The sequence below is a fragment of the Budorcas taxicolor genome, chromosome 13 (genome assembly GCF_023091745.1).
Source record: "Budorcas taxicolor isolate Tak-1 chromosome 13, Takin1.1, whole genome shotgun sequence".
In the NCBI taxonomy this organism is placed as follows: domain Eukaryota; kingdom Metazoa; phylum Chordata; class Mammalia; order Artiodactyla; family Bovidae; genus Budorcas; species Budorcas taxicolor.
This window is the reverse complement of record NC_068922.1, coordinates 73,437,512-73,462,743: the sequence shown is the minus strand read 5'-3', so window position 1 is coordinate 73,462,743 and position 25,232 is coordinate 73,437,512. Positions and strand designations below refer to the sequence as shown.

The following is a 25,232-nucleotide window of genomic DNA, read 5'->3' as shown; positions in this document are numbered from 1 at the left end:
ATCTCCGACCCTTAGGACTGACTGCATCTTACTGGGCCTGCGAAAGAAATGCCTGGGTAGACAATTAAGATGGCAAGACCTGACCACTGCCCCAGGGACCTGCCCAGCCACCAAAGTTGTGGACCAGAGGGCAAACATCTGCATGGGTACTGTGCCTGGCTCCAGCCAGAAAAAGACTAAGGAAAGGACCAAGCTTTGTATTGCAGGGTGGAAGCCAGCACTCCAGGACAGGTTCCCCATGCTCCAGAAGGGACTTGGTGCTTGGAGTGGGACCCAATGTTCCAGGCAGGACCTGGTGCTTCAGGGCCAGCAGGGCAAGCGTGAGACCATGCCCCATGTGTGTGTGAAATACTACCGTTTCTTCTTTCAGGGAAGACACAGCTGCCTGGAGGGTCACTGCTCTAGGCTAGGCTTTTCGCAATGTGTGAAACTGTATGCCAGATCCAGAGTGATGGAGAGAAACAAAGATGCAGGGACAGGGATCTACAGGAAACTCCCTGGTGGTCCAGGGACTAAGACTCTGCACTTCCATCGCATGGGGGACGGGTTCCATTCCTGGTCTGGGAATTAAGATCCCACAGGCCACGTGGCATGACAGAAACAGAAAACAAAAAAACTATAGTTACTGCGGGAGAGAGGGTGTGAGAGTGAAAAAGACAATGACAGAGAAAAGCACACTCCTGACCGGATACAAAGGGCGCATCACTCAGGCGGAGTCTTCCTAGACGGAAAAGGACGAGGGAGTAACCGGGGTAAGACCCGCAGGGCCAGGTTTCTAGGGCGAGAGCTTTCTGCAAGTCGGCCTAAAGCTTTCACTTCCGCGCAGCACCGAGGCGGAGGGCAGGGCCCAGGACCCAGAAAACCGGCCCCCGGCCAGGTCTCAGCGTCCACGCCGCTCCTCCTACGTCTGGATGAAGAGGTGGAAGTTGGTGCGCGTGAACTCGTGATGGATGCTCTCCAGGAGCGCGTCGGCGTCAGCGGCGGGCGCCGCCGGGGCGCCCGGGGCCCCCGGCCGCGCGCTGTACTCGGGCGTGTAGGTGAAGGAGAAGGCGCTGGGGTAGAAAAGGCCGTCGGTGCGCACGAGGCTCACGGGCACTGTGATGGGTGTGCGCAGCCAGCGCCAGTCGCTGCCGAAGACGGCTACGTCGGGCACCACACACACCAGGGACCGCGGGCTCCTGGGGGTGGGGCATCGAGGTCAGGGCAGCAGCGATGCTGATGGCGTGCACCCCACTCCCCACCAGCCCCGTTCTCTGGGAGACAGGGAAACCCCCAGCCCTATACCTGTACATGGTTTCGGCCTCCACGTCCCCGAACCACACTTTGAGCCCCGCGTGGAAGTTCTCACCGTGGAGCTCCAGGGTGGCCACGTCGCCCCCGCCACTCAGCTGGGGGAGGGTAAGACCAAGGGGTGTGGGAGAAGCGGGGGGCTCGGGGTGGGGAGCTGAGAGCTCGCAGCTCTCCCTCACCTGCACTCGCACCCCGCCCAGGGCAGTCACGCCCGCCAGCGCCCCGCAGCGCCCGGATTCACCTCGAGGGTGCTGATGAGCGGCACGGGAGTGACCGGCTCCCGGGTGCACGCCAGGCTGGTGCTGAAGGAGAATTCCACCGACTCGGTGCCGATGATGGTCCAGCAAGAGTTGTCGTTGAGCAGCGCTCTGTTGGCCTCCTTGGGGCAGGGGGAGGCCTGAGGGGAGACCCCAGGGGATGGAGAAGAAGCTGCGGCCATGGCGGCCTTCAGCGCATCCAGCCGGCGCAGTGCCGGGGCTTCCGCATTCCTAACGTTCCAGCCCTGGGCTCTGTGGTTTACCTGCTCTGCGAGCGGGAACCAAACCTAATCTCTATTTAGAGTTACCTTAGCTCGCTGGAGTAGCAGGTTTCTAAAGATCTATGTTCTTAGAATTCTAGAATTCCATTAAAAAAAAAAAAACAGAAAAGAAAAACGTTGTGCAATCCTGTGCCCTAAACATTCCAACACTTTAAAATGCTTTTGGAAGGATTATTGCTCAATAATAATGTGATTTTCTATGTATTATGATTTTATCTCAACATTCCATGATACTGTTCTTTGTATTGCTTAATAATAATAGCAATTTTTCATATTTGACAATCTTATGTCTTAACAGTCCATGATTCATCTTTGCTCAGTAATACTCAAAAGTTAGTTAGTTCAGTCGCTCAGTTGTGTCCGACTCTTTGTGACCCGGTGGACTGTAGCCCACCAGGCTCCTCTGTCCATGGGATTCTCCAGGCAAGAATACTGGAGTCGGTTGCCATTTCCTTCCCCAGGGGATCTTCCCGACCCAGGGACTGAACCCAGGTCTCCCACATTGCAGGCAGACACTTTAACCTCTGAGCCACCAGCCAAAACTACTATTTATTACTGATTTTTATCTACATTCTACAATTTTTTTTTCTTAACCCCGTGCCTCCAGGCTTGTGGGATCTTAGTTCTCAGACCAGAGATGGAACCCCGGCTCCCTGCGGTGGAAGTGCAGAGTCATAACCACTGGACCACCAGGGAATTCCCCTACAATTTTATAGCACAACATTCTATGACTTTAATAGCCTTTGGGAAGGAGCATTGCTCAATGCTACTATTACTATTCTTTTCTACATTCTCTGATTCTATCCTGATAGTCTTCATGTCTAACATTCCATAGGAGGCAGTGTTGCTCGGTGAGTAGCAACCACGATGGTCATGATAATGGTGATCTTATATCCTACTGTTCTTTGCAGTCCTGATTTTCTGGGATGCTTGGTGCCGAGAGTCTCTGCTTCTCACCTGAAACTGCACCACCTTCTCTGTAGCGAGACATAAGTAGGTGCCGCCTCCTCCTGGAGGACCACCGGGAAACTGGAATGCACACTTGTGGAGTTGGGAGATGGGCTCATCCACGTCAAGGAGGGCACACTGTTTGGCTACTTTGCGGATGATCTATGGCAGAAGTGTGGGGGAAGTGTCACAGCAGGGTGCCTGGGTGCCCACGGGCTGCCCTCCCAGCCAGCTCTCTGCTACCCCAATAGCCATGCAGAATGCTGGCATATTGCTGGCATATCCGCCCCACCCCCCACCATGACAGCTCTTGACCTCCACACAGTCTCACAAACACTGAGTGTCCCCAGTGAGGATAGGGGTCATCATGCTTTGGGTGCTCACCCTCAGCCCTTCCCTTGTGGATGGATCTGGGGTGACCCGTCCAGTCGTGCCCTCCCTTCCCATACCATCGGAGGTAGGGTGATGCCCGTGACCGTGCAGACGAGCTGCACCAGGGAGCCGTAGCGGACGTAGCCCTCTCGAGGCGGGAAGTCCCCCTGGGAACAGTGTTCATCAGCTGAGGAATAAACAGAAGGCAGGAGGGCTTCAGGGGTCCTACGCTTCTGTCCCAAATCCTCTGCCTCTGGCTCCATCTCGCATCACACATGGGTCTTATGGGCAGGGTTGGCACACAGGGAGGTGGCTCAGGCTGAAAATTCTCAGCCTGGAGAAACCCCCTGTGGCCCATCCTTAAGAATGCCTGTGCTCTGGGGGCAGGGGCTGAGCTGGGGGAAGGGGCTGGATGCTAGAGTCAGAGTAGCTGGGTTCAGTTACCGACTTATTAGGATTTTTGACAAGCCTTTTGGTGTCTGTAAGCCTTGGTTCCATGGGGCAACATTTACTTCCATGGATGAGTTGTGGTGAAGATTAAATAAGTGAATGCATGTGAAGTGCCCAGCCCCGGGCCTGCTGGTGGGATTACCCAGGTGGAGAGTGAAGGCAGCCCACTGGCGTGCACTAGCCACAAAGTCCCCGTCCTCCACAGAGAGGTAGCGCGTGGAGACCGTCTGGGAGCGCAGGCGGTTGAAGAGGGAGACCTTCGAGCCGGAGGATATGCACACTGTAAGGGGAGGTGGAGTCAGTGCCCGGAGGATATGCACACTGTAAGGGGAGGTGGAGTCAGTGCCCGGGCGGTGCTTGGCCCCTTGGAATTGCCAGTTCCCACCCTCTGTCTCCTGAGCCAATCTGGCTCAAATTCCCAGACACACTAGCCATTGTCTCACGGCTATTTATCCAGCACCTGCTATAATCCTGCTTCTATACCTCTGTCTGGTCCTTTTCGCTGCCTGGGCACGAAAAACAGAATTTTATCAAGTAGTTACTAAATGCCTGCTTGGTGGCTTGCCCTACGCTGGGTGCCGGGCACCAAAGGGTGAATTAGAGTTTTTCTCTGGAGGAGTTCACAGTCTCAGAGTGGGGACCAGGAATAAACAGAAACTTTCAGTAGGATGTAGTAAGGGCTGGATGGATTTCAGAAGGCTTCCTGGAGGAGGTTATACTGTCAGCTGGGGAGGACGACGTAGGTAGGAGTTGCTCAGGAGACTATAAGCAAAAGGCATGTGGTGTGAAATGTCTATTTCTATGGTTTCTCTTTCTATGGATCTCTTTTGGCCTTTAGCACAGATTCAGAGCCACCATTCTGCTTTCTGATTGGATTTTGAGCACCTGGGGAGAAAGCACTGGGGCATCACCCATTCTTCCCTCACAGTGCCAGGCATACTGTGGGTGCTCAATGTATACTTCACCCAAGTTCCCATCCACTATCATAATAATGATAGCTAACGTTCACTGTTTTTCAGGTACTGTTTTAAATGCTGAACATGAGTTAGCTCTTTCGCTTCTCAACAACCGTCTGCAGTAGATAATATTATCTGTACTCAAGAGAACAACTCCCTCAGGATCACATAGCTAGCCAGCAGCAGAGCCAGGATTCAAACCCAGGCCACCTCGCTCCAGAATCTGCACTTAAAACCATCACACTATACCACCTAACCATTCCCTGGCCCTGTCCTCACACCAGCGGCCAGCCAGAACACTACCTGAATCTGAGACATCCTTCAGCGTTTTTAACAGATAGTAACAAGGTGCGGGGTGGGAGTGGGCTTGAGTCACATCAACTCAAGTTCAAATGCTGGCTGGACCACTTTTCCAGCTGGGCAGACCTAAGCAAGTCATTTGGAAGGTGATGGGCCCCAATATTTCTTTTTTCTTTTCCTTTTTTCTGGTCCCACTGAGTGACATACAGGATCTTAGGATTCACCAACCAGGATCAAGCCTGAGTCCCCTACAGTGGAACCATAGTCTTAACCATTGGACTGCCAGGGAAGTCCAAGCCCCGAACATTTCTTAAACGAATGGATGGATGTTCTGCGTCTCATTTTCCTCACCTACCACTCACCTTACAAGGATGAGCATCCAACAGGGTGATGAATGTACATGCCTGCCAAGAAAGGCCCCCTTGGCCCAGCTTCTCCCTTCCATCTTCCAGGGAGGGTGATGGTGTTATTGTCATTCAGGCTTTTTTCCCCTGTATTGTCAAACCCATTAGCCCCGGGGTTTATCACTTGGCATCCAGGGCAGTACTTATCTCCAACTGTCTCTTTGATCAGCTATGTGTGTCTCTCTCCTGCTAGGCTAGGCTGTTCCTCCAGAACAGACACTTGCAATGCACATCAGGCACTGAATAAATATTTTTAACTGAATTTCCTCTGCCTTTTTATATTTTGTCTTTAGTTCAGCATCTACCAGCTATTTTGGGGACCCCCAACCTCAAATTGGATACCTAAGCCACACCCACTTATCCAGACCGGGCCCGGCTTTCGGCTCAGACTCCCAGGCCTCTCCCCCTCCCCCTTCCCAAATCAAGCCGTTTGCAGACCTGGGGCACCTCCCCAAGCCCGCCCCGCGGCCAGGCCCCGCCTCCGCTCACGGTCGGTGTTTTTCAGCGACTGTTTCTTCTGCGAGGGCTTGGAGATGACCTTGATGAGGCGGCTGTGGAAGGTCCCCAGCTCCCGGCCGCCTCGGAGCATGAGCCGCAACACCAGTCGAAAGTGCTTCCTCTTGTCTGCGTCCGAGATGTACAGAGTCTTGGCGCAACTGAATTCCTACCGGGTTCGCGGGGACGGGGTAGTCTCATCGCAGCCCTAAGTCCCGGGATGAGCCCACCACCCCCAGTTATCTGACGCCCACCCCGTTGGACGTGACATGACACGTCCAAGCTCTTGGGCTCAGCCTCAACCTGATCTATCCGCATCCCCACCTATCTTTTGGCTCCTGCAGGGGGAGTTGAAGGAGCCCCCTCCCCTCTCCGGTCCCCTCCAAGGGAGAAGTGAGAATGGGAGAAGGAATCGCAGCCCACCCACCCCACCCACCGCCCACCGCCCACCCGCCCCCCTCCTGCCATGCGCTCTCACCCTGGAGTCCGGCTGCTCTTCGAAATTCAACTTCTGCGTCTCGGCGGCGCTGCCGGACGCGCCGTCTAGTCCCATGTAACCGCAGACCAGGGGCCCAGTCTCCCCTGCCTGGTGGGCTGCAAAGGGATGCGAGCGGGCTCTGGAAGCACTCAGGTGTCAGCCAGGCAAGCTTAGTTCTCGCCGCCAGAGGGCGCGGCGAGACTGCGCCTGAGAACCGCCCCGCTCCCGGGCCCTACAGAGTGGCTGGTCCCGTTATAAACTGAGCCGCCCAGCCGCCCTGGAGTCCGCCCTCACCTTGGCCCGGCACTGGCTTCACCCTCCAGCCGGGACCTGCGAGGTAGACACAGGGCGGTGGGCAGAAGAACCTGCGGAGACATGTAAGCGCCGGACTCGTATATCCATCTCCACTTTAGTGTCCTGTCTTTGAGGCATCTCAAAGATAGCAGAAAGCCAACGGAATCCTTGATTCCTCCTCCATCTCCCCAGGTTTCTCCGCGACTGTGAACCTCATTAATACCCGAATCTTTCTTTTCTTTTTTTCACATTCCTCACTCAATCCATCAGTAAGTCCTATCCACCACCTTTAAAACATATTCAGAATCCATTGACTTCTGACCACTTCCATCTTTGTCCCAACTGCCATCAATTGGTCTGGATCACTGTATCAGCCTCCCATTGGTCTCTCTGCTCCCACTCCTACCCCTTCGACCTGTTTTTCACACGACAGCCAAATGGGGTTTTTCTTTTTTTTTTTTTCTTTTTTTTTTAAGGTATGTTGCTTATCTCAAAATCCTCCAGTGGTTTAAATTCAAAGTACTTACATGATCTGGCCCCTGCTTACTTTTCCAACTTCACTTCCTATGATGACCCCTCTTCTCTAATTCCAGCCACCCTGACTTCTTTTGGCCTCAAACAGGCCATGTTAGTACCAAATGAGTCAAGGTCTTTGCATTTTTCATTGCTTCTAATTAAAACATGCTCCCCCCAGACTTTCTTATGTCTGGCTCCATTTTCACATTTAAGTCTTAGTTCAGATGTCACCTCCTCAAAAGGCCTTCCTACCATCTTGACCTTACTAGCTAAATACACCCCTGCCCCTCAGTTTCTATCACCTTGCCCTATTCTGTTTCCCTTCTAGCTCTCATCACCATCTGGGAGCATCTTCTTCACTGATTTGTGAGGTGTTTATTGTTTGTCTCTCTCACACTAGAGCAAAGATGCCACAAAGGCAGTCATCGTATCTATCTTGTCCGACTGGGTGCTGGGTGCCCAGCAGTGCCAGAGAGCCTGACGCATGATAAACACAAAGTAGGCAGTTGTGGAATGAAAGAATGAATGAATGGGTGAATGAGTGAATGGGGACTGTAGATTCACAGGGTGGTTCTGTAACAGATCAAAGTCGGGGCTGATGGAGACTGAGGGAAAAAGGCTGCTGATTGGCTAAGAGTGGAGCCCTGAGTCCTCTCCAGGTTCTGTGTGTGGTGAGCGTACATATGCGTGCTCAGTCATGTCTCACTCTTTGCGACCCCATACACTGTAACCCGCCAGGCTCCTCTGTCCATGGAATTTTCCAGGCCCAAAAATACTGAAGTGAGCTGCCATTTCCTTCTCCAGGGGATCGTCCCGACCCAGGGGTCGAACCCATCTCTCTTGTGTCTCCCGCCTTAACAGGTGGACTCTTTACCATCTCCACCACCTGGGGGAAGCGGAAAGACTCCAAACAGGGAGCGGGACCACAGGGCTAAAGGCGGGCCCTGGGAACCTTGCAGGGCCACCGAAGGACCTACCTCTTCTCATTTCCGTACGATTTCTGGGCCACCTTGGCGTGCAGGATCCGAACCGTCTGCTCGCATTGCTGCTGCAGGCAGCGGCGCACGCCTTCCCTCAGGACCGCGCTGGGCTCCGCGGACGACCTGGGACTGGGTGGGGGCGGGCCGGGCACCCGCAGCAGGGCGCTGAGACCCAAGCGGGCAGATTGAGTAAATGAATGGGGGGAAGGGACCCTCCTAGTTCTGCCCCCTCGGGGTCAAAGAGAAGAAGCCTTAGGCAAGAGAGGCGACTTGAGTGGGCTGTGGGCTAAATATTTGGGTGGTATGGTGTTCAGTGAGGTCTTCATGGCGAACACCGGGACCACCCAGGCGCCACTCCGCAGGTCTGGCTCCACGCCCACTGCAGCCTGGAGCCCTGGGGTGAGGCCCCAGCGGCATAAAGCCCTCACTTGTGCAGGCCTTAAGGCGGAGGCTGAGTTTGTAAGGGCGCATGGCTTCCCAGCACCCTTACGGGACCCACCCCGGGGCAGTCCTGGTGCGGATGGGTGGTGGTGGGGGGAGGCGGCGCGGAGAGAGAGGAGGGGAGAGTGGTTGCTGGACCCCGGACCAGAAGAGTGCTCTCTGGCCGGTCAGCAGATGCCTGAAAAAATGGACGGGCACCCCAAACTGTGTGCCCAGCATCTTGGAATATTTTCGTATTTTTCAGGTTAAAGCAACACTCCCAACCCCCTATCTCCCAAGAGAAGGCGTCTATTGCTGTCTCAGCTTTCCTTCCCCTGAACACAGGGCCTGTGCAGGGGGCCAGTCAGGGCCTAAGGGCCCGGGGTCTTCTCCGCCAGGGTGTTTTGACGGGCTAGGATGGCTTGGCCCAGGACCTCAGTAATTGCAGAGAACGTGGAATGGCGTCCGTGAGGGCAGGATCCGAGGCACCACCAGGTGGGGCCTGGGGAGAGCCATGAAGCCTCAGGCTGCCCTTCTGAACCCTTTATCCCTCCTGCAGGACCAGAGTCCGGGGCCTCTCTCCACCCCTCGAAGGGGCGGCGGGGTCAAGAGCTCGGGCGCGCCCTCGGAAGCGGGGCCAAGCAGCCAGCGGCCGAGCCAGGCCCCGCTCCGCCCCTTGGGGCTCTCCCCGGGGAAGGGCCTCGGAGGCTTCCAATGCATTCCGGCTGCGGAGAGCGTAGCCGCCCAGCCTCCCGCGGGAGCCCAATTCCCGCCCCGCAGCTCGTGTCTGTGGCTCCAGGGGTGGCGGGAGCAGGGGGCGTCGCGCTGGCCCCGCCCCAGCCCTCGGAGGAAGGGGGGTCGCTCCCTGCCAGTGGGAGGGGTCGCAGCCGGCGTTCCCCCTTCCCACCCGTCGGCCCCCGGGTTAAATGCGGCCGCCGCCTCCGCCCGCTCCAGCTGCCCGGCCGTCCCCACCTCGGGCACACTGCCCGTGCCGGTACCTGGTCCAACTGCCGGGGAGGCTCCGCCCGTCGGCTCCGCTCTGCGGCCGCGCCTCTGAGCTGTCCGGCAGGCTCAGGTGAGTCAAAGGGCCTGGGGGTGCCGAGGGGTCTGCGGGGAGCAGGCATCCAGCCAGACCAGGCGCCCGTATTTAGCCGCGGCTGCACCGCCTACGGTGCCCCGTCTGACCTGTAGTACCCTTCCCCACCTCTGCAGGGCCCTCTCCAAATAGAGTCCCCACGAGTACGGGCGCCAAAACGGAGAAGGGGACCTTATCCCCAATCTCCTCCTTCTAGGAAACCCAGGGCACCCCCCCCCCCGCCCCCACTAACCCGTTCCCCGGAACGTCCTCGAAGTGTTTATTCTTCAGCCAACTCTTGAGGAATTATTCACAAACCTCTCCTCCCTCGAGAATCCACTTTCTCGATCCTAAGGGCATTTCTTAAAGCAAGGATTAACCCCCTCGAGGAGCTCCGGGTTCTGGGGTCAGTCCTGTCACCTTGCCACGTTGCTGTGTGACCTGGGCAAGACATGACCCTCTCTGGTCCTGGCTCCTTCCTCTCTAGAATGAGGAGTTGGAAGGGTGATGAACTTGGACGCAAGCCCTATTTTGACTTTCTAGGATTGGGTGGAGGTGGGGTGCCAAGCGAGATGTTGGATCAGGCCAAGAGCAGGAGAAGAGGAAACTTAAGATTTAGGGGCCCAGGAGCTTCTGCAGACAGGAACGGATGGGAGGGGCCAAGGCGTCTTGTGCCTGTACCCTCGTGCTCCCCAGGGGTGCTCCCCTGCTGGGCTGTGGCCCACGCTGGAGGAGGCATTCCACACCCGCCCACCTCCAGGAGCGGCTGGCACGTCTGGCCTAGTCACCCTCCCACGACAGGCTCTGCCAGAGAGGTATCTGTTCCTCTACCAACGCTGAAGCAAAGGAGGTGAGGATCCGCAACTGGGAGGGCGCCTAGACGGCGCGACAGGCACCCGGCCTTTCTCAGAACAGAACCATTCACGGAATTGGGGAGGGGGCGGGGCTGCGGTTGGATTAGGGACAGCTGGCCCCCTCTGCCAAGAAACGGAAACAGAAAAATGGCTAGCACAGCTTCAGCAAGGGGCGAGGGGATGGGGTGGAGTAGGGACCCCAGGGAGGGGATGGAAGAAAAAGAGGCGACGCCTAAGGACCAGGTTGCCAGGTCGCTCAGAGGGAAGAACGGCAGCCAGGAGTCCTAGGTTCCCTTGCAGCTCGGCGGGCCACCTTCTTGGGCCTCACTTTTCGCATCTGTACAATGGGAGTCCTTCGTGATTCTCAACGGGCGTTGCCAAGGGCCAAGAGAGAGTGAGCGCTCACCTGCCCCCACGAGGTCCATGGCCGAGTCCGGGGGCGTCCAGTGCCACTGTCCCCGGAGCCCTCCGTGCGCACCTCTGCTCCTCTGCCCTAGCGCCGGATATATTCTACCCCAGCCTTATCTCCAAGGCCCTGGGGCTCCTGGCTCCCTGTTTGCTTTGGGCAGGAGCACCTGCTGGGCAGATGTGGGCTTCCCACGGCCACCTAGCCAACGCAGCTAGACCCAAGAGGGCGCCCCCTGGAGACCCTTCCTGAGAGCAGGCGGGAAGGGGCGGCACCAAGTCACAAGTTCATCCGCGTGGTGGGTTTCGGCCAAGGCGACAGCAGGCCTGCACTGGGGCCCTGCCTGAGTCGAGGGGTGGGGTGGTGGTGGGTGGGAGCACAGCCACACAGAGCTGCCTTGTGTGCAAGGGGGAGGGGGTGAGGTGGGGAATGGCTTCCCTCTGCAAAGAGTCACGCGGCTGCTCCTTGGAACCCCATAGGCATAGGATTATATCCTGGAGGAGTCACTTTCTTGCCACACGACTTTGGGTACACGCAGTGAAGTTTCCGAGCCTCTTTCCTCATCTGTACTCTGGAGACAGCAACAGCCTTGGACTCATAGAATTGTTGGGAGGACTCAATAAATGCCACAGTGCGTGAAAAGCATTTATCATCGTGCCTGGCACTGAGGAAAGGCCTTTCCTTTTAGATTTTTGTATATTTTAAAATCTACTATTTATTTACTATTCTGCAGTTCTGAAAAGCAGAATTCCCTGTGTTTCCAGCAAACTCACTGTGATGAAATTTTTTTATAATGAAAATTTTCACCATGCACGAAACTAGAGAGATTAGTAAAATAAACCCATGACCCTCCTCCCCCTCCAAATGCCCAACACCTAGAATAAGAGCTCTGTAAACACTATTGCTTTGATATTTTCCTTCCTCTTCAGGCTCCACACCTCGGTTCTCTGTTGGCTGAGTGCCATGAGGGGGCTTCTATATTCGCTGCTGCCCCTGTTGCTGCTCCTTCTCCAGCCTTGGGAAACCCAACTGCAGTTGGCAGGTGAGCCAGGGCCCACCCTCACCAGCAGGTGGGGAAGGGAGCAAAAGCCGGTTCTCCATCTGCAGCCAACTGCACACCAGGGAGAGAAAAGGAAGAGCTTTGGAACTCTAAGGGGTTGAGTTCGAGTTCACAGCTTCGCTTCTGTGGGCCTCAGTTTCCCCAGTGTATGATGTGGCTTGGAGGCAGCTAAGTTGGGCTCATGCAGAACTGCCCAGTTGGCGTTTCATTTTTAAAAGTTAATTGAAAAAAAAAAGCAGGCGATTTTACATTTAAAAAAAAAACAATTTGAGGCTTTTCATGAAAAGACTAAAGATCTGCTAACATGGGGTCCTCACGGCTGCAAGGCAATATTTGGTTGGGGCTGCCCACTTCAGGAACCATATGGGCTCTCTGGATGTCCACCGTCCTAACCCCAGTACATTCCCTCCTTTATTTACGTTGCCTGCCTGGCTCCTAGAGCCAGCATTTGAGTTTGCTACATCCCTTTGTCCCCCCTCCGAATGGATAATACCTCCTCAGAGTAGCCCTCAGAGCTGTAGGATAGAGATTCGGTGCAGTCTCCTTCCCCAGGCCCTCAGCAAATGCTGGGCGAGTGGATGGATATAATCTGCATTTGCAAGGTTAATTCTGAGCTGGGCGCTGTTACGCCGGGAGAGCATTGTTCCGCTCTGGGTTTTCCTGGGGGTTCTCCCGGGACGCGAGGCTTTGCTAACCTAAGAGGGCCTTTCCTGATATCCTCGCAGGTCCCAGGTGCAGTACTGGGCCCCTGGATTTGGTGTTCGTGATTGACAGCTCACGCAGCGTGCGCCCCTTCGAGTTCGAGACTATGCGGCAGTTCCTGGTGGGCCTTCTCCGCAGCTTGGACGTGGGGCCCAACGCCACTCGCGTCGGCGTGATCCAGTATTCGAGTCAAGTGCAGAGCGTCTTCCCGCTCCGAGCCTTCTCGCGCCGCGAGGATATGGAGCGCGCCATCCGCGCTCTAGTGCCGCTGGCGCAGGGCACCATGACCGGGCTGGCGATCCAGTACGCCATGAATGTGGCCTTCAGCGTGGCCGAGGGCGCGCGCCCGCCGGAGGCGCGCGTGCCTCGCGTGGCCGTCATCGTGACCGACGGGCGGCCCCAGGATCGCGTGGCAGAGGTGGCCGCTCAGGCGCGCGCCCGCGGCATCGAGATCTACGCCGTGGGGGTGCAGCGCGCCGACGTGGGCTCCCTGCGCGCCATGGCGTCCCCCCCGCTGAACGAGCACGTCTTCCTCGTCGAGTCCTTCGACCTTATCCAGGAGTTCGGCCGGCAGTTCCAGGGCCGGCTGTGTCGTGAGTGAGGGGAGCGCTGGACGGAGTCTCCAACTCTCCCACCGCTCGGATTCCGGTTCCCACCGCAGTGAAATCCCGTCCCCTCCCGGTGGCTCCGCCCATCACCTTTAGCCCCGCCCACCAGCCCCCGAGTTGCCCTAGCAACTGAGTTCTGTTCAGTCGCTCAGTTGTGTTCGATTCTTTGCGACCCCATGGACTGCAGCACGACAGACCTCCCCGTCCCTCACCAGCTCAAACTCATGGACAGTTTATTCATGTCCATCCATCATGTCCATGGATGCTATCCAACCATCTCATCTTTTGTCGTCCCCTTCTCCTCCCGCCTTCAATCTTTCCCAGCATCAGGATCTTTTCCAATGAGTCAGTGGCCCACTGCGGGCTGTGTCAAATTCCAGCTCTGCCCAGTTTTGCTTAAGGCTTCCCCGCAACAAGGAGCGACGTTTATCGTGCCCACCCACCTTGAAGAACCATGGTGGCTTCCACGGGTTTAATGTCTAACTCCAAAACCTCCCCTTTAAACAAGAAGCACCACCCCTAACGGCTGAGCGCCATCGCCTTCCTAGAAGAGCCAAGCCCGGTCCGCATGGACAGGACCCACCCACTCTTGTTCTGGCTCCTCCCACAATGCTGCCAGATGCGTTCTTGTCACACCTTGTCTTTCGCTGCCCTCCTTGTAGCTCAGGTGGTAAAGACTCCGCCCGCAATGCGGGTGACCTGGGTTTGATCCCTGAGTTGGGAAGATCCCCTAGAGAAGGGAAAGGCTACCCACTCCAGTATTCTGGCCTGGAGAATTCCATGGACCCAGTCCATGGGGTCGCAAAAAGTTGGACGCGACTTTCGGTTTCACTTGGTCTCTCGACTTCCTCTACTTAATTCCGTGGAGTCCTTCCTTATCCCCCTGACCCATCTGGCTAGGTGCCCAGGTTTTCAGAGCCTGCTCACAGGGGCCACTCAGGCCATATATTTTCCCTAAGCCCTCCCCTGGGTCGGCCCCTCTCAAACGAGTCATATTTCATCTAAAGACATCCTGGAGCACGGGGCCAGCCTCTGACCCCATCCAGCTCTCTCTTGCTGGAGTGTTCTCCCGCTCTGTTCCCTGATGATTCTACTCTTGTATGTCCTCAGGAAAGGACCTGTGTGCTCAGGGGCGACACGGCTGCCAGCACCAGTGTGTCAGCGCCCTGGGCACCTTCCACTGTGCCTGCAACCCTGGCTACCAGCTAGCAGCAGATAACAAGAGCTGTATGGGTGAGAACTACCCCCATCCTACACTTTCCCTGCTCCTGAACCTTCTGCAGCTTCATATTGACCCAGCATCAGTCCAGTGAGTCTGGCAGGGCGTTTGGAAGTCAAAGTCCAGCTCCCTCACTTTTCAGGTCTAGGAAAGAAAAAGTATCGCTTGGGGTCACACAAGTCCTTGGTGGGACAAGGGCCAGAAGTCTTGACCCCATGGTTAAGTGGACTTTCTGCAATCTTCTCTCCTCCCTCTTTCAGGCACATCTCTTGGTTGGCTCCAAAACACCTCCCAAGTCTTTTCAGAGGCACATCTTTACTGTTTCTGTTATTTAGACACTGTTGGAATTTCCATACATACACCCCCTATATTCCCCATCCATGCTGCTCGTTTCTGCTTCTGCATCTCAGTTCTTTCCCAGCTGCTCACCTGGGCTGCTCTTGCCTCGCCTCTCTGCACCTGCAATCTCTCAAAGCCTGGTTCTTCATTCTTGCCTACTGAAAAGCGATGACACACAATACTTTGCTCATGCAATTGGAATACCCCACTCCATGTACGGAATACATGTGTGTCCAGTCCTGTGATCATAATGGCAACTACCATTTACTGGAATGGATTAGTGACAGACTTTATTTTCTTGGGCTCCAAAATCACTGCAGATGGTGACTACAGCCATGAAATTAAAAGATGCTTGCTCCTTGAAAGAAAACCTATGACAAACCTAGACAGCATATTAAAAAGCAGAGACATTACTTTGCCAACAAAGGTCCACTTAATCAAAGTTATGGTTATCCCAGTAGTCACGTATGGATGTGAGAGCTGAACCATAAAGCAACCTGAGTGCCGAAGAATTAACGCTTTTGAACTGGGGTGCTGGAGAAGACTCTTGAGAGTCCCTTGGATGGCAAGGAAATCCAGCCAGTCATTCCTAAAGAAAATCAGTCCTGAATATTTGTTGGAAGGACTGATGCTGAAGTTCCAATACTTTGGCCACCTGATTCGAAGAACTGACTCATTTGAAAAGACCCTGATGCTGGGAAAGATTGAAGGCAGGAGGAGAAGGGGATGACAGAGGATGAGATGGTTGGTTGGCATCACCACCTCAATGGACATGAGTTTGAGCAAGCTGTGGGAGTTGGTAATGGACAGGGAAGCTTGGTGTGCTGCTGTTCATGGGGTCGCAAAAAGTCGGACATGATTGAGCAACTGAACTGAATTGAACGATTTACTGAATGCCAAGTGAGCATCAGATACTGAACTGAGACTGTTACATATATCATCTCTCAACCTCACAACATTTTGGAAAAAAGAAGTCCTGTGTTTCCAATAATCCAGATGTCAGCTGGGATCTTCTAGTTTGGGGGGCTTAGAAAAGGCTGGCTTGAAATCCTATTTGAAGACCTGTGAACATTCAAAACCTTCCTCAAGATCTCTGGGAATTCCGAGTGCTTACATTCTGTGATCCCCTCTCGCTCTGAGCTTCTGCTGAATTCATTTGATTTACAGATCCTCTCTCAGTTTCTCAGTCCATGCATGCTATGCGTGTAGATCAACCTCTTCACTGGTTTACACACTTGTGCACACAAGGGCGTGTGTGTATGTATAAGCTGTGCGTATGTCTATTTTACTAAATAATGGGGGTGGACAGAGATGTGACTTACATCTAAGTGAAGTCAAACATACACACAGAAAATAAAACATCCTTTATTTATAAATGAATATTAGGCACCCTCAATTCTGTAAGTGCTTAGCCACCCCCCTATAGGGAATTTATATAGGGATCAACCCATGTTACTCATCTCCATACCATCTCTCTTGTTCTTTTTTTCCCTCTCTCCCTCCCCATCTCTTTTCTAGGAACCCCACATTCTCACACTTTTATACAGAGCAGCCCATCTTTCTTTAGTCCCTATTCCCCAGTTCAGCTCTAGGCCATCTATACACTGAAATCATTGAGATACTCAGCAGTGCAGCAGTTCACCCTCCTTAGAAGGCAGGTGTAAAGAGCAATTGTTCTCTTCCATTCGGGCTTCCCAGGTGGCGCTAGTGGTAAAGAATCTGCCTGCCAGTGCAGGAGATGTAAGAGATGTGGGTTCGATCCCTGGGTTGGGAAGATCCCCTGGAGGAGGGCATGACAACCCACTCCAGTATTCTGGCCTGGAGAATTCCATGAACAGAGGAGTCTGGCGGGCTAAAGTCCATGGAGTTGCAAAGAGTTGGAAACGACAGAATGACTTAGCATGCACACGCGCTCTTCCAAAGATGGTATTCCCATTTTGCAGAGGGGGAAATGGAGGCTTAGACAGGTTAAATGGCAGGGCCTGGTCCTCCCCTGTGAATTAAAGAGCATCTTGAGAGCAGAAGCCCTGTCTCTTACAACTGTGGTGTCCCATTCTTCTTCCTGGCTTAGTAGTGGGCATGCTGGGGCTTGAGCTGGGAGGGCTACTTAGCTCAGTAGGAAGGAAGCCTCTGCTTGGAGAATCACAGATGCCTGGGTACCACCCCAGACTAACTGAGTCAGAATCTTTAGGGGTTGGGGTCCAGGCATAAGTATTTTTATTTATTTGTGTTTTTTGGCCATGCCCCGCATCGTGCGGGACCTTAAATCCTCAACCGGGGATTGAACCCATGCCCCCTGCATTGAGAGTGTGGAGTCTTAACCGCTGGGCCACCAGGGACGTCCCAGGCATAGGTGTTTGTAAAAAGCTCCCAGGCAGTTGTGCTGTCAGGGCTGAGAAGTGCAGCACCGGGGCCCAGGCTGACCTCCCCATTTCCTCAGCCCTCGACCTCTGCACGGAAGGGGACCATGGCTGTGAGTATCACTGCATCAGCATCCCTGGCTCCTATTTCTGTTGGTGCCAAGCTGGCTTTGTACTCCAGCAGGACCAGAGGAGCTGCAGGGATGAGCCGGCCCCCCAGCTGGTACCCTATGCTGAGGTCTCTGATGACTCCAGTCAGAACCGCTGTGTGTCTTTGTCTCTTCCTTCCCACCAGCCATTGACCACTGCAGCTTCGGGAACCACAGCTGCCAGCATGACTGTGTTAGCACTTTTGGTGGGCCACAGTGCCGCTGCAGAGAGGGCTATGACTTGCTGCCCGACAGGAGGAGCTGTCAGGGTGAGGAAGGGTCTTCTCCATTTGTGCAGAGTGGCAAGGGATCTCAGCTGGTGGAGTCCACCCTGGCTCATCCTGACTTGTCTCTCCTTTCAGCCCGGGATCTTTGCAATGGCGTGGACCATGGCTGTGAGTTCCAGTGTGTGAGTGAGGGCTTCTCCTACCACTGCGTGTGTCCTGAGGGGCAGCAGCTCCAGACAGATGGCAAGAGCTGCAGCCGTGAGTGATGGGTGGAAGGGGGCTAATTCTGTCTGCCTCTGCCCCCCTGCCCCATTCTGAGCATCCTTAACTCTTTCCTTGCTGTGACCCATGTGTGTGGTGTAAATGTGTGTGTTGGTGGTGGTGGAGTTGGAGGCTCTGCCATGCCCTGCCTTTACCTCTTTGCCTTCTACCCTGCTGCCAAAGTTAATTTCAAAAACACTATTTGATCACATTTCTCCCTTGCTCGAAAGCCTTCTGTGGCTCACCAGTGCTTACAAAATAAAGATCAAATGCCTCACCCCTGAGTTTTTCAAATGGTGGGTGTAACCATAGTGGATAACAAAATCAAATTAGTGGGTTACAAGGCAGAATTCTTTTTAAAAAAGAGAGAGAAAATAGAGTTTACTGCATGTATGTAGAGAGAATAAGTATTGTTTCATGAAACTCAGTTTTAATTGTACGTGAGTATAAGGGCAACTGAGCGACTTCACTTTCACTTTTCACTTTCATGCATTGGAGAAGAAAATGGCAACCCACTCCAGTGTTCTTGCCTGGAGAATCCCAAGGACGGGGGAGCCTGGTGGGCTGCCATCTATGGGGTCGCAGAGTCGGACATGACTGAAGTGACTTAGCAGCATAAGGGCATCATGGGCTTATCAGGTGGCGCTACTGATAACTCGCCTGCCAGTCCAGAGGATGTAAGAAACGCAGGTTCAGTCCCTGGGTTGATCCCCTGGGGAAGGGAGTGGCAACCCACTCCAGTATTCTTGCCTGGAGAATCCCTGTGGACAGAGAAGCCTGGCGGGCTACAGTCGATAGGGTCGAAGAGAGTCAGACACAACTGAAGCAACTTAGCGTGGCATGGCAAGGCACATAATTGCATCATAATGCATTATTATTCATATTTTACTGTGACTTGTGGTCAAAATTTTGAAACCACTGCCTTAGGTCATTAAAATATTGCTTCAGCCAACCCCACCATCCTGTCTTCTGCCAAACTTAAACATTTGAGCCATACTGGCCAGCCCATTCCCAAACATGTCAAGGGCTCCTGGCTTCCATGCCTCTACACACATTGCCCCCACCATCTAGAATTGTCCCTTCCTGCCTTGGAGAACTCCTACTCATCCCTGAAGACCAAATCACTTGTCACCACCTCCACGCAGCCTTCCTCAACTCCAGGAAGAATCCTACCTTGCTCTCTGCATGCCCCTGTATTCAAACACTTCCCTTGATGGTCACTAATCGCATATGTGACCGCTCTGCTTCATCTCTGTTTCCTTATGGATCAGGATTATGTTTAATTTATTGTCAAACCTCCCTTGGGGCCTAGCAAGGTCTCTGGCTGAGCACAGGGGAGGCAAAGTGCTCAGAATTCTGTTGGTTAACATAGTAGATGATCGTAAACAGTAGCTACTGTAATGATGATGATGAAAAAGATGTCTGTGCTAAGCACTTGCTTGCTAAGTTGCTTCAGTCATGTCCCACTCTTTGTGACCCCGTGGACTGTAGCCCACCAGCCTCCTTTGTCCATGGGATTTCCAGGCAAGAATATTGGAGTGGGTTGCCATGCCCTCCTCCAGGGGATCTTCCCCACCCAAGGATCAAACCCGAGTCTTTTGCAGCTCCTGCATTGGAGGCAGATTCTTTACCACTGAGCCACTAGGGAAGCCCCATGCTAAGCACTTAGTAAATGGCAAAGATGATAAGGATGCCAATGATGATGATGTGATGATTAGTTTTTATTATTTTAGCACAGTGCCTGGCATAGGAAGGCGTTCACACATAGTATCTGTTATATAATAAATGTTTGCGAATGAATGAATGAATGAGCAAGTAGCTGCTGCCCGCCCTCACTCCCAGCTCTTCTCCTCCGGTGAGGTGTAGGGTGCCGGGAAGGCCACGTGGACCTGGTTCTGCTCGTTGATGGCTCCAAGAGCGTGCGCCCGCAGAACTTCGAGCTGGTGAAACGCTTCGTGAACCAGATCGTGGACTTCCTGGACGTGTCCCCCGAGGGCACGCGCGTGGGGCTGGTGCAGTTCTCCAGCCGGGTGCGCACTGAGTTCCCGCTGGGCCGCTACGGCACTGCGGCCGAGGTGAAGCAGGCGGTCCTGGCCGTGGAGTACATGGAGCGCGGCACCATGACCGGGCTGGCCCTGCGCCACATGGTGGAGCACAGCTTCTCCGAGGCGCAGGGCGCGCGGCCCCGGGAGCTCAACGTGCCCCGCGTGGGCTTGGTCTTCACCGACGGCCGCTCCCAGGATAACATCTCCGTGTGGGCGGCGCGAGCCAAGGAGGAAGGTGGGCTTGGCGAGGGCCGGGCTGACCTGAGGTTGAGTTGGGCGCGGGGAGGCAGCTTTCCTGAAGCCCAGGGCGCCCCCTCTGTTCCCCCGACCCCGCAGGCATCGTCATGTACGCCGTGGGCGTGGGCAAGGCCGTGGAGGAAGAACTGCGAGAAATCGCCTCGGAGCCAGCCGAGCTGCACGTGTCCTATTCGCCGGACTTCAGCACCATGACGCACCTGCTGGAGAACCTCAAAGGCAGGATCTGCCCGGGTGAGCGCAGCCGACTCGGGACCCCGCCCCTTCTCTCACCGCGCATCCTCCGAGGCCTCCGGGTCCTATTCGCTCCCGCCCCCTTCGCTGAGTGACAGCCGGGGGATGGGCTCGCTGGTCAGAGCCTCCTTACTCAAAGTGTGGTCTCTGGACCGTCGGCAGGGCTGTCACCTGGTAATTTGTTAAAACTGCAGCGTTTTCAGCGCTCTCAAAACCTGCTGAATACAATGCTGCACTTTGACAAGACCCTCAGGAAATTAGTACTAAGTTTGCTGCTGCTAAGTCACTTCAGTCGTGTGCGACTCTGTGCGACCCCATAGACGGCAGCCCACCAGGCTCCCCCGTCCCTGGGATTCTCCAGGCAAGAACACTGGAGTGGGTAGTACTAAGTTTAAGAAGCACAATTCTAAGCGATCTGTTGCCCAAATTAGCGGGAATTCAGAATAATTTGGGGGGGGGGTGGATTTTTTTCAAAGGCACGCCCAATTCAGCATTGGTAAGGGGAGCCACATCATAAGTCCGTTTATCTTGCTGGAATTCAGCTTCACAGACCTGGGAAAGGGGCAGGACTGGGCGTGTTTCAAGTACACAAAGATGTGTATTAAATACATGTGTGCCTAGTCGCTCAGTCTTGTCCGACTCTTTGTGACCCTATGGACTATAACCTGCCAGGCTCTTATGTCCATGCGATTCTCCAGGCAAGAATACTCGAGTAGGTTGCCATTTCCTCCTCCAGGGAATCATACCGGCCCAGGGATGGAACCCACATCTCTTGCATTGGCAGGGGGATTCTTTACCACTAGCACCATCTGGGAGGCATATTAAATGTATATGTCTCATAAATTCAATCCTTGCTTCATATGGTGCTCAGCTAAGGAAAAGAGGACCAACTCTATTTGTGGAGGGAGGATGGGCTTGAACTTTGTGTACAAGTACCTTTATAGGTAATAGAGGGAATTTCTCAGGGGGTGATTTTTTTTTTTTACCATAGAGTCTTTAGACTGTAACCCAGGCCTACAATGTGACTTTTCTTTCAGATAAACAGGCCCCACTCCAGAGCTAGGTTCAGTAGGGCTATGCTGGGCCTGGACAATCTATGTTTAAAATATCTCTGTATATATGTATATGCATATATATTTTTTTATATATGCATATACATATATACATACACACACACACCTTTCTTTCTCTCCCTCTCTCCAGGCTAATTCTAATAATTAGCGAGGATATTATGGAGACACTGGATTAACTTCTCCTTCAGGGCCCTTCCTGTCCTCTTTTACTCATTTATTTATTTGGCTGAGCTGGGTCTTAGTTGCGGCATGCAGGATCTTTAATTGCAGCATGGGAACTCTTAGTTGTGGCGTGTGGGATCTAATTCCCTGACCAGGGATCAAACCCAGGTCCCCTGCATTGGGAGCACGGAGCCTTAGCCACTGGACCACCAGGGAAGTCCCTAACTCTTATGTCCCCTGCAGTGTGACTTTGGACAAGTCACTTAACCCCCACCTCTCCCTTCCCTTTCCTTTTCTGTGGTAGGGCAGGGTGCTGGCTGCCCCAGGTTGCCTCTAGTTCTAGAATTCTAACCGAAATCTGGCCTCTGTGATTGAGGATCTCCACCAACCGATGAAGGATGACCTCGGGTAGATCCTCTTCTCTCTCTGGACCTTGGTTTCCCCGCCTGCAAAGTTAGCCATTCTGGGGCTGTTATCAATATCACTGATGACGTAACATACACCAGTTTGCTGAGGGATACAAGACTAAGATATAATTTTTTAATCATAATAGCAACTCTGTATTGAAAGCCAAGTGCCAGGCATTGTGTTGTAGTATTCAAAATGGCACACATTAACAGAATTTAGTGAATCTAAGATACCATCCATTGTAAGAATCACTAATATTTTCTATATTGCTAAGAAAAAAAATAAAGATGCCGGATTTAACTATAAGGCACGTATTTTGATTTCAGAGATGTTGAAATGTGTGAGGAAATAGACCTGAATCAGTGGTTCTTAAACATCAGTGTGCATCAGACGCACCTGGAGGGTTTGACAAAGACAAATTGTGGTCTCCAACCCCAGAGTTTCCGATGCAGTAGGTCTGGAGTAGAATCAGATCATTTGCATTTCTAATAACACCCTAGGTGATGCTGCTGCTGCTGCTGGTCCAGGGACCACACTTGAGAACGACTGATCCCTAAGATGTTGATGTTCACTCTTGCCATCTCCTGTTTGGCCGCTTCCAATTTACCTTGACTCATGGACCTAGGGAACCAATGAAATCCACTATAAAGTGTTTACTTGTATCAGTTCTAACGTTTCACCCTCCAATAAACTAGCCACTAGCAACATATGCCCATTTAACTTAAACTACATAATTCACTTCCTCAATCACACTAACCACATTTCAAGTGTTAAATAGCCATCTGTGTGCTACCACACTAACAGATGCTACCATCACCACATAAAGTTTCATTTGGGCCGTATTTCTGTCAACTCTTGCTACTCAAAGTGTGGTCCATGGACCAGCAGCATCAGTACCACTTGGGAGCTTACTAGAAATACAGCATCTTTCCCCATTAAGAATAAGAATCTATCTATCTATCATCTATCTATCTATATCTCTTTATCAATCTATATTTTGTGTTTTGACTGTTCTGTGTGGTTTTTTTTTTTTTTTCTTTCCTGCATCCAGTCTTTCTCTAGTTGTGGAAAGCAGGGGCTACTCTCCAGTTGCCCAGGCTTCTCATTGCAGTTGCTCCTCTTGTAGAGCACAGGCTCCAAGGCGCTCAGGCTTCAGTAGTTCTTGCAGCGCGTGGTCTCAATAGTTGCAACTTGCTGGCTCCAGAGTGCACGGGCTTCAGTAGTTGTTGCATAGAGACTCGAGTTGGTGGTGGTTCACAGGCTTAGTTGCTCCGAGGCATGTGGAATCTTCCTGGACCAGGGATTGGGGACCCGTGTCCCCTGCATCGGGCAGGCAGATTCTTATCCACTGTACCACCAGGGTAGTCCAAGAATCTATATTTTGACAAGATCTCCTAGTGAGTCCAATGAGCACCAAGGTTTGAGAAACCTTCTGAGATGGGTACCCACATAAGACTCACCTGAAAATCACAGAGTCTTCAGCACCGCCCACGGAATAGGTTTTCTCATTGTGTCCATTTTTATAGACAATGAATCCATGGCTTAGAAAGGTTGAATGGGTTTTCCAGTATCTCACAGCAGTCGAGCTGGGACTCATCCCAGGTCTGTCTGAATCTCAAACCCGTGCACTCAGCCGCAGGCGGGGTGGAGGGATATCGGGGGGCCTCGGCCAGGGCCGGCTGGTCCTCCTGCAGCTTCTCACTCCCCCGACTGTCTGTGCCCCTCTGGCAGAGGAGGGCATCGGCGCGGGGACAGAGCTTCGGAGCCCCTGCGAATGCGAAAGCCTCGTGGAGTTCCAGGGCCGCACGCTGGGGACGCTAGAGAGTCTGTCGCAGAAGCATATCCTTTGGGTCCGGGGGCGCGGGCTGGAGGGGAGACGAAGGGACCCCCGAGAGCCCCGGAGGCTTCCTTAACCTCCCACTGGCCCAGCTGACCGCACGCCTGGAGGATCTGGAGAACCAGCTGGCCACCCAGAAGTGAGGGCCGCGGGTGGCCCGGACCCGGGCGAGGAAAGCGGCCCCGCGGACGGCCCCAGCCCTCTACCCCCGCTCCAGGAGCGCCGTCTGGGCGCCGGGCCCGGACAGAACCTGGGTCCCCCCGGGCTTGGGCTGTCGCGGGGGAGGCGCTGGCGGGCTCCCAGCGTTGCGCTCGAGCTGGGCTCGCCTGGACCAGAAGTCGGACTGCGGGGAGGGATCGGGGGAGGGGATGTGGAAGACGCGTGCTGCGCTCAGTTCTTTGTAGGATTTCTTTTTTTGTTTTCTTTTTCTTAAAAAAAAAAAAGTCTGGTTTCCACGGGGTCGGTGTGTGTGTCTTGCTGTGCCGCCACGGGGAGGGGAGGCCAGACGGAGCGCTCTCCGGCGGCGCCCAGGCGGCGTCTCCTCGGAGAAAGGCGCATTGTGCGGGGGTCGGGCCGGGGGGCAGGGGACTGCGAGCTGCTTCCCCCCGCTGGTTTATTCAGCCGAGAACAGATGGCTCCTTATGCAGGCGGTGGGAAGGGGGCTCCACTGTTACCCTTGGGGTCTGGGCAAGTCTGCCCTCCATCTCTCAGCGGTCAGGCACCTGGCTCTCTGGCTGTGCCCGTCTCCTGGTGTCCCCCCGAGTCTGGCTTCAGGGCTGTTAGAACTGGGCGGAGTTTAGGGGTGAGTGATGAAGAAGCGGGAGGCAGTAATCGGACCTTGTGAAGGGACGGGTTGTGGGGCGGGGGCTGGGGCGCATTGGTGAGTTTCACTCGGATTTTATCTCCCTGCACCAGGTAGAAGGAGGTGTGTGGGTTTTTTTGGGGGAGGGGCAGCCAGGACGTCTGGCCCAAAGTGGCCTACACAGCCTCTTCTTCACCCTCTGCTCTCCAAAAAAACAAAAACAAAATAAAAACTAATCCTTTGTAGGTAAAGAGGGAAATCGGTACAGTCTCCCAAGTGCATGTGAGAAACTGCCAGGATGAAAATGCTTCCAGTCCTAGAGTGATGACAGGCAAATTACTCTGGGTTTGTTTCCTTATGTGTAAAATGGGGATTTAAATAGTCACTCCCAAGGGTGGTGGTGAGAATGGAGGAAATTATTCTAAGGCATCTGACCTTGTGCCTGGTACCTATTAGGCTCTCGCTTAATGCAAGCTATGAATAGCTAACATGCTTAGTCTCTGGTATTATTCAAAGCGACTTGCAGGTATTTTCATTTTATCATCACAACAACCTTGTGAGGTAGGAATTTTTGCCTTTATCATTACCAGGAGAAAACTGAGTCAAAGAGAGGTTAAGTCTCCCAGAGCCACATAACGAGTACGAAGCTGAGCCAGTGTATTTTCATTTCCTGTGGCTGCTGTAGCATCATCACAAATTCATTGGCTTAATCATT

General features: G+C 53.7%; 2 protein-coding genes across 2 annotated transcripts; one reads left to right on the top strand and one right to left on the bottom strand.

The window, feature by feature from the left end:
• Positions 1-901: 901 nt before the first annotated feature.
• RBPJL (recombination signal binding protein for immunoglobulin kappa J region like) lies at positions 902-9,161 on the bottom strand. The gene is made up of 11 exons (XM_052650454.1): positions 9,017-9,161; positions 8,292-8,415; positions 8,019-8,186; positions 6,526-6,596; positions 6,232-6,347; positions 5,748-5,922; positions 3,741-3,878; positions 3,226-3,335; positions 2,786-2,938; positions 1,285-1,388; positions 902-1,178 (listed from the first exon to the last, which is right to left on the bottom strand). The coding sequence occupies exons 1-11, from the start codon at positions 9,159-9,161 to the stop codon at positions 902-904; spliced, it is 1,581 nt and encodes a 526-aa protein (XP_052506414.1).
• Positions 9,162-9,367: 206 nt separating this feature from the next.
• MATN4 (matrilin 4) lies at positions 9,368-23,858 on the top strand. Its single transcript, XM_052650978.1, has 10 exons — positions 9,368-9,516; positions 11,706-11,818; positions 12,562-13,131; positions 14,257-14,379; positions 17,360-17,482; positions 17,576-17,698; positions 19,568-19,981; positions 20,083-20,235; positions 23,610-23,717; positions 23,800-23,858. Exons 1-10 carry the CDS (start codon positions 9,368-9,370, stop codon positions 23,856-23,858), a joined length of 1,935 nt encoding a protein of 644 aa, XP_052506938.1.
• Positions 23,859-25,232: the final 1,374 nt, after the last annotated feature.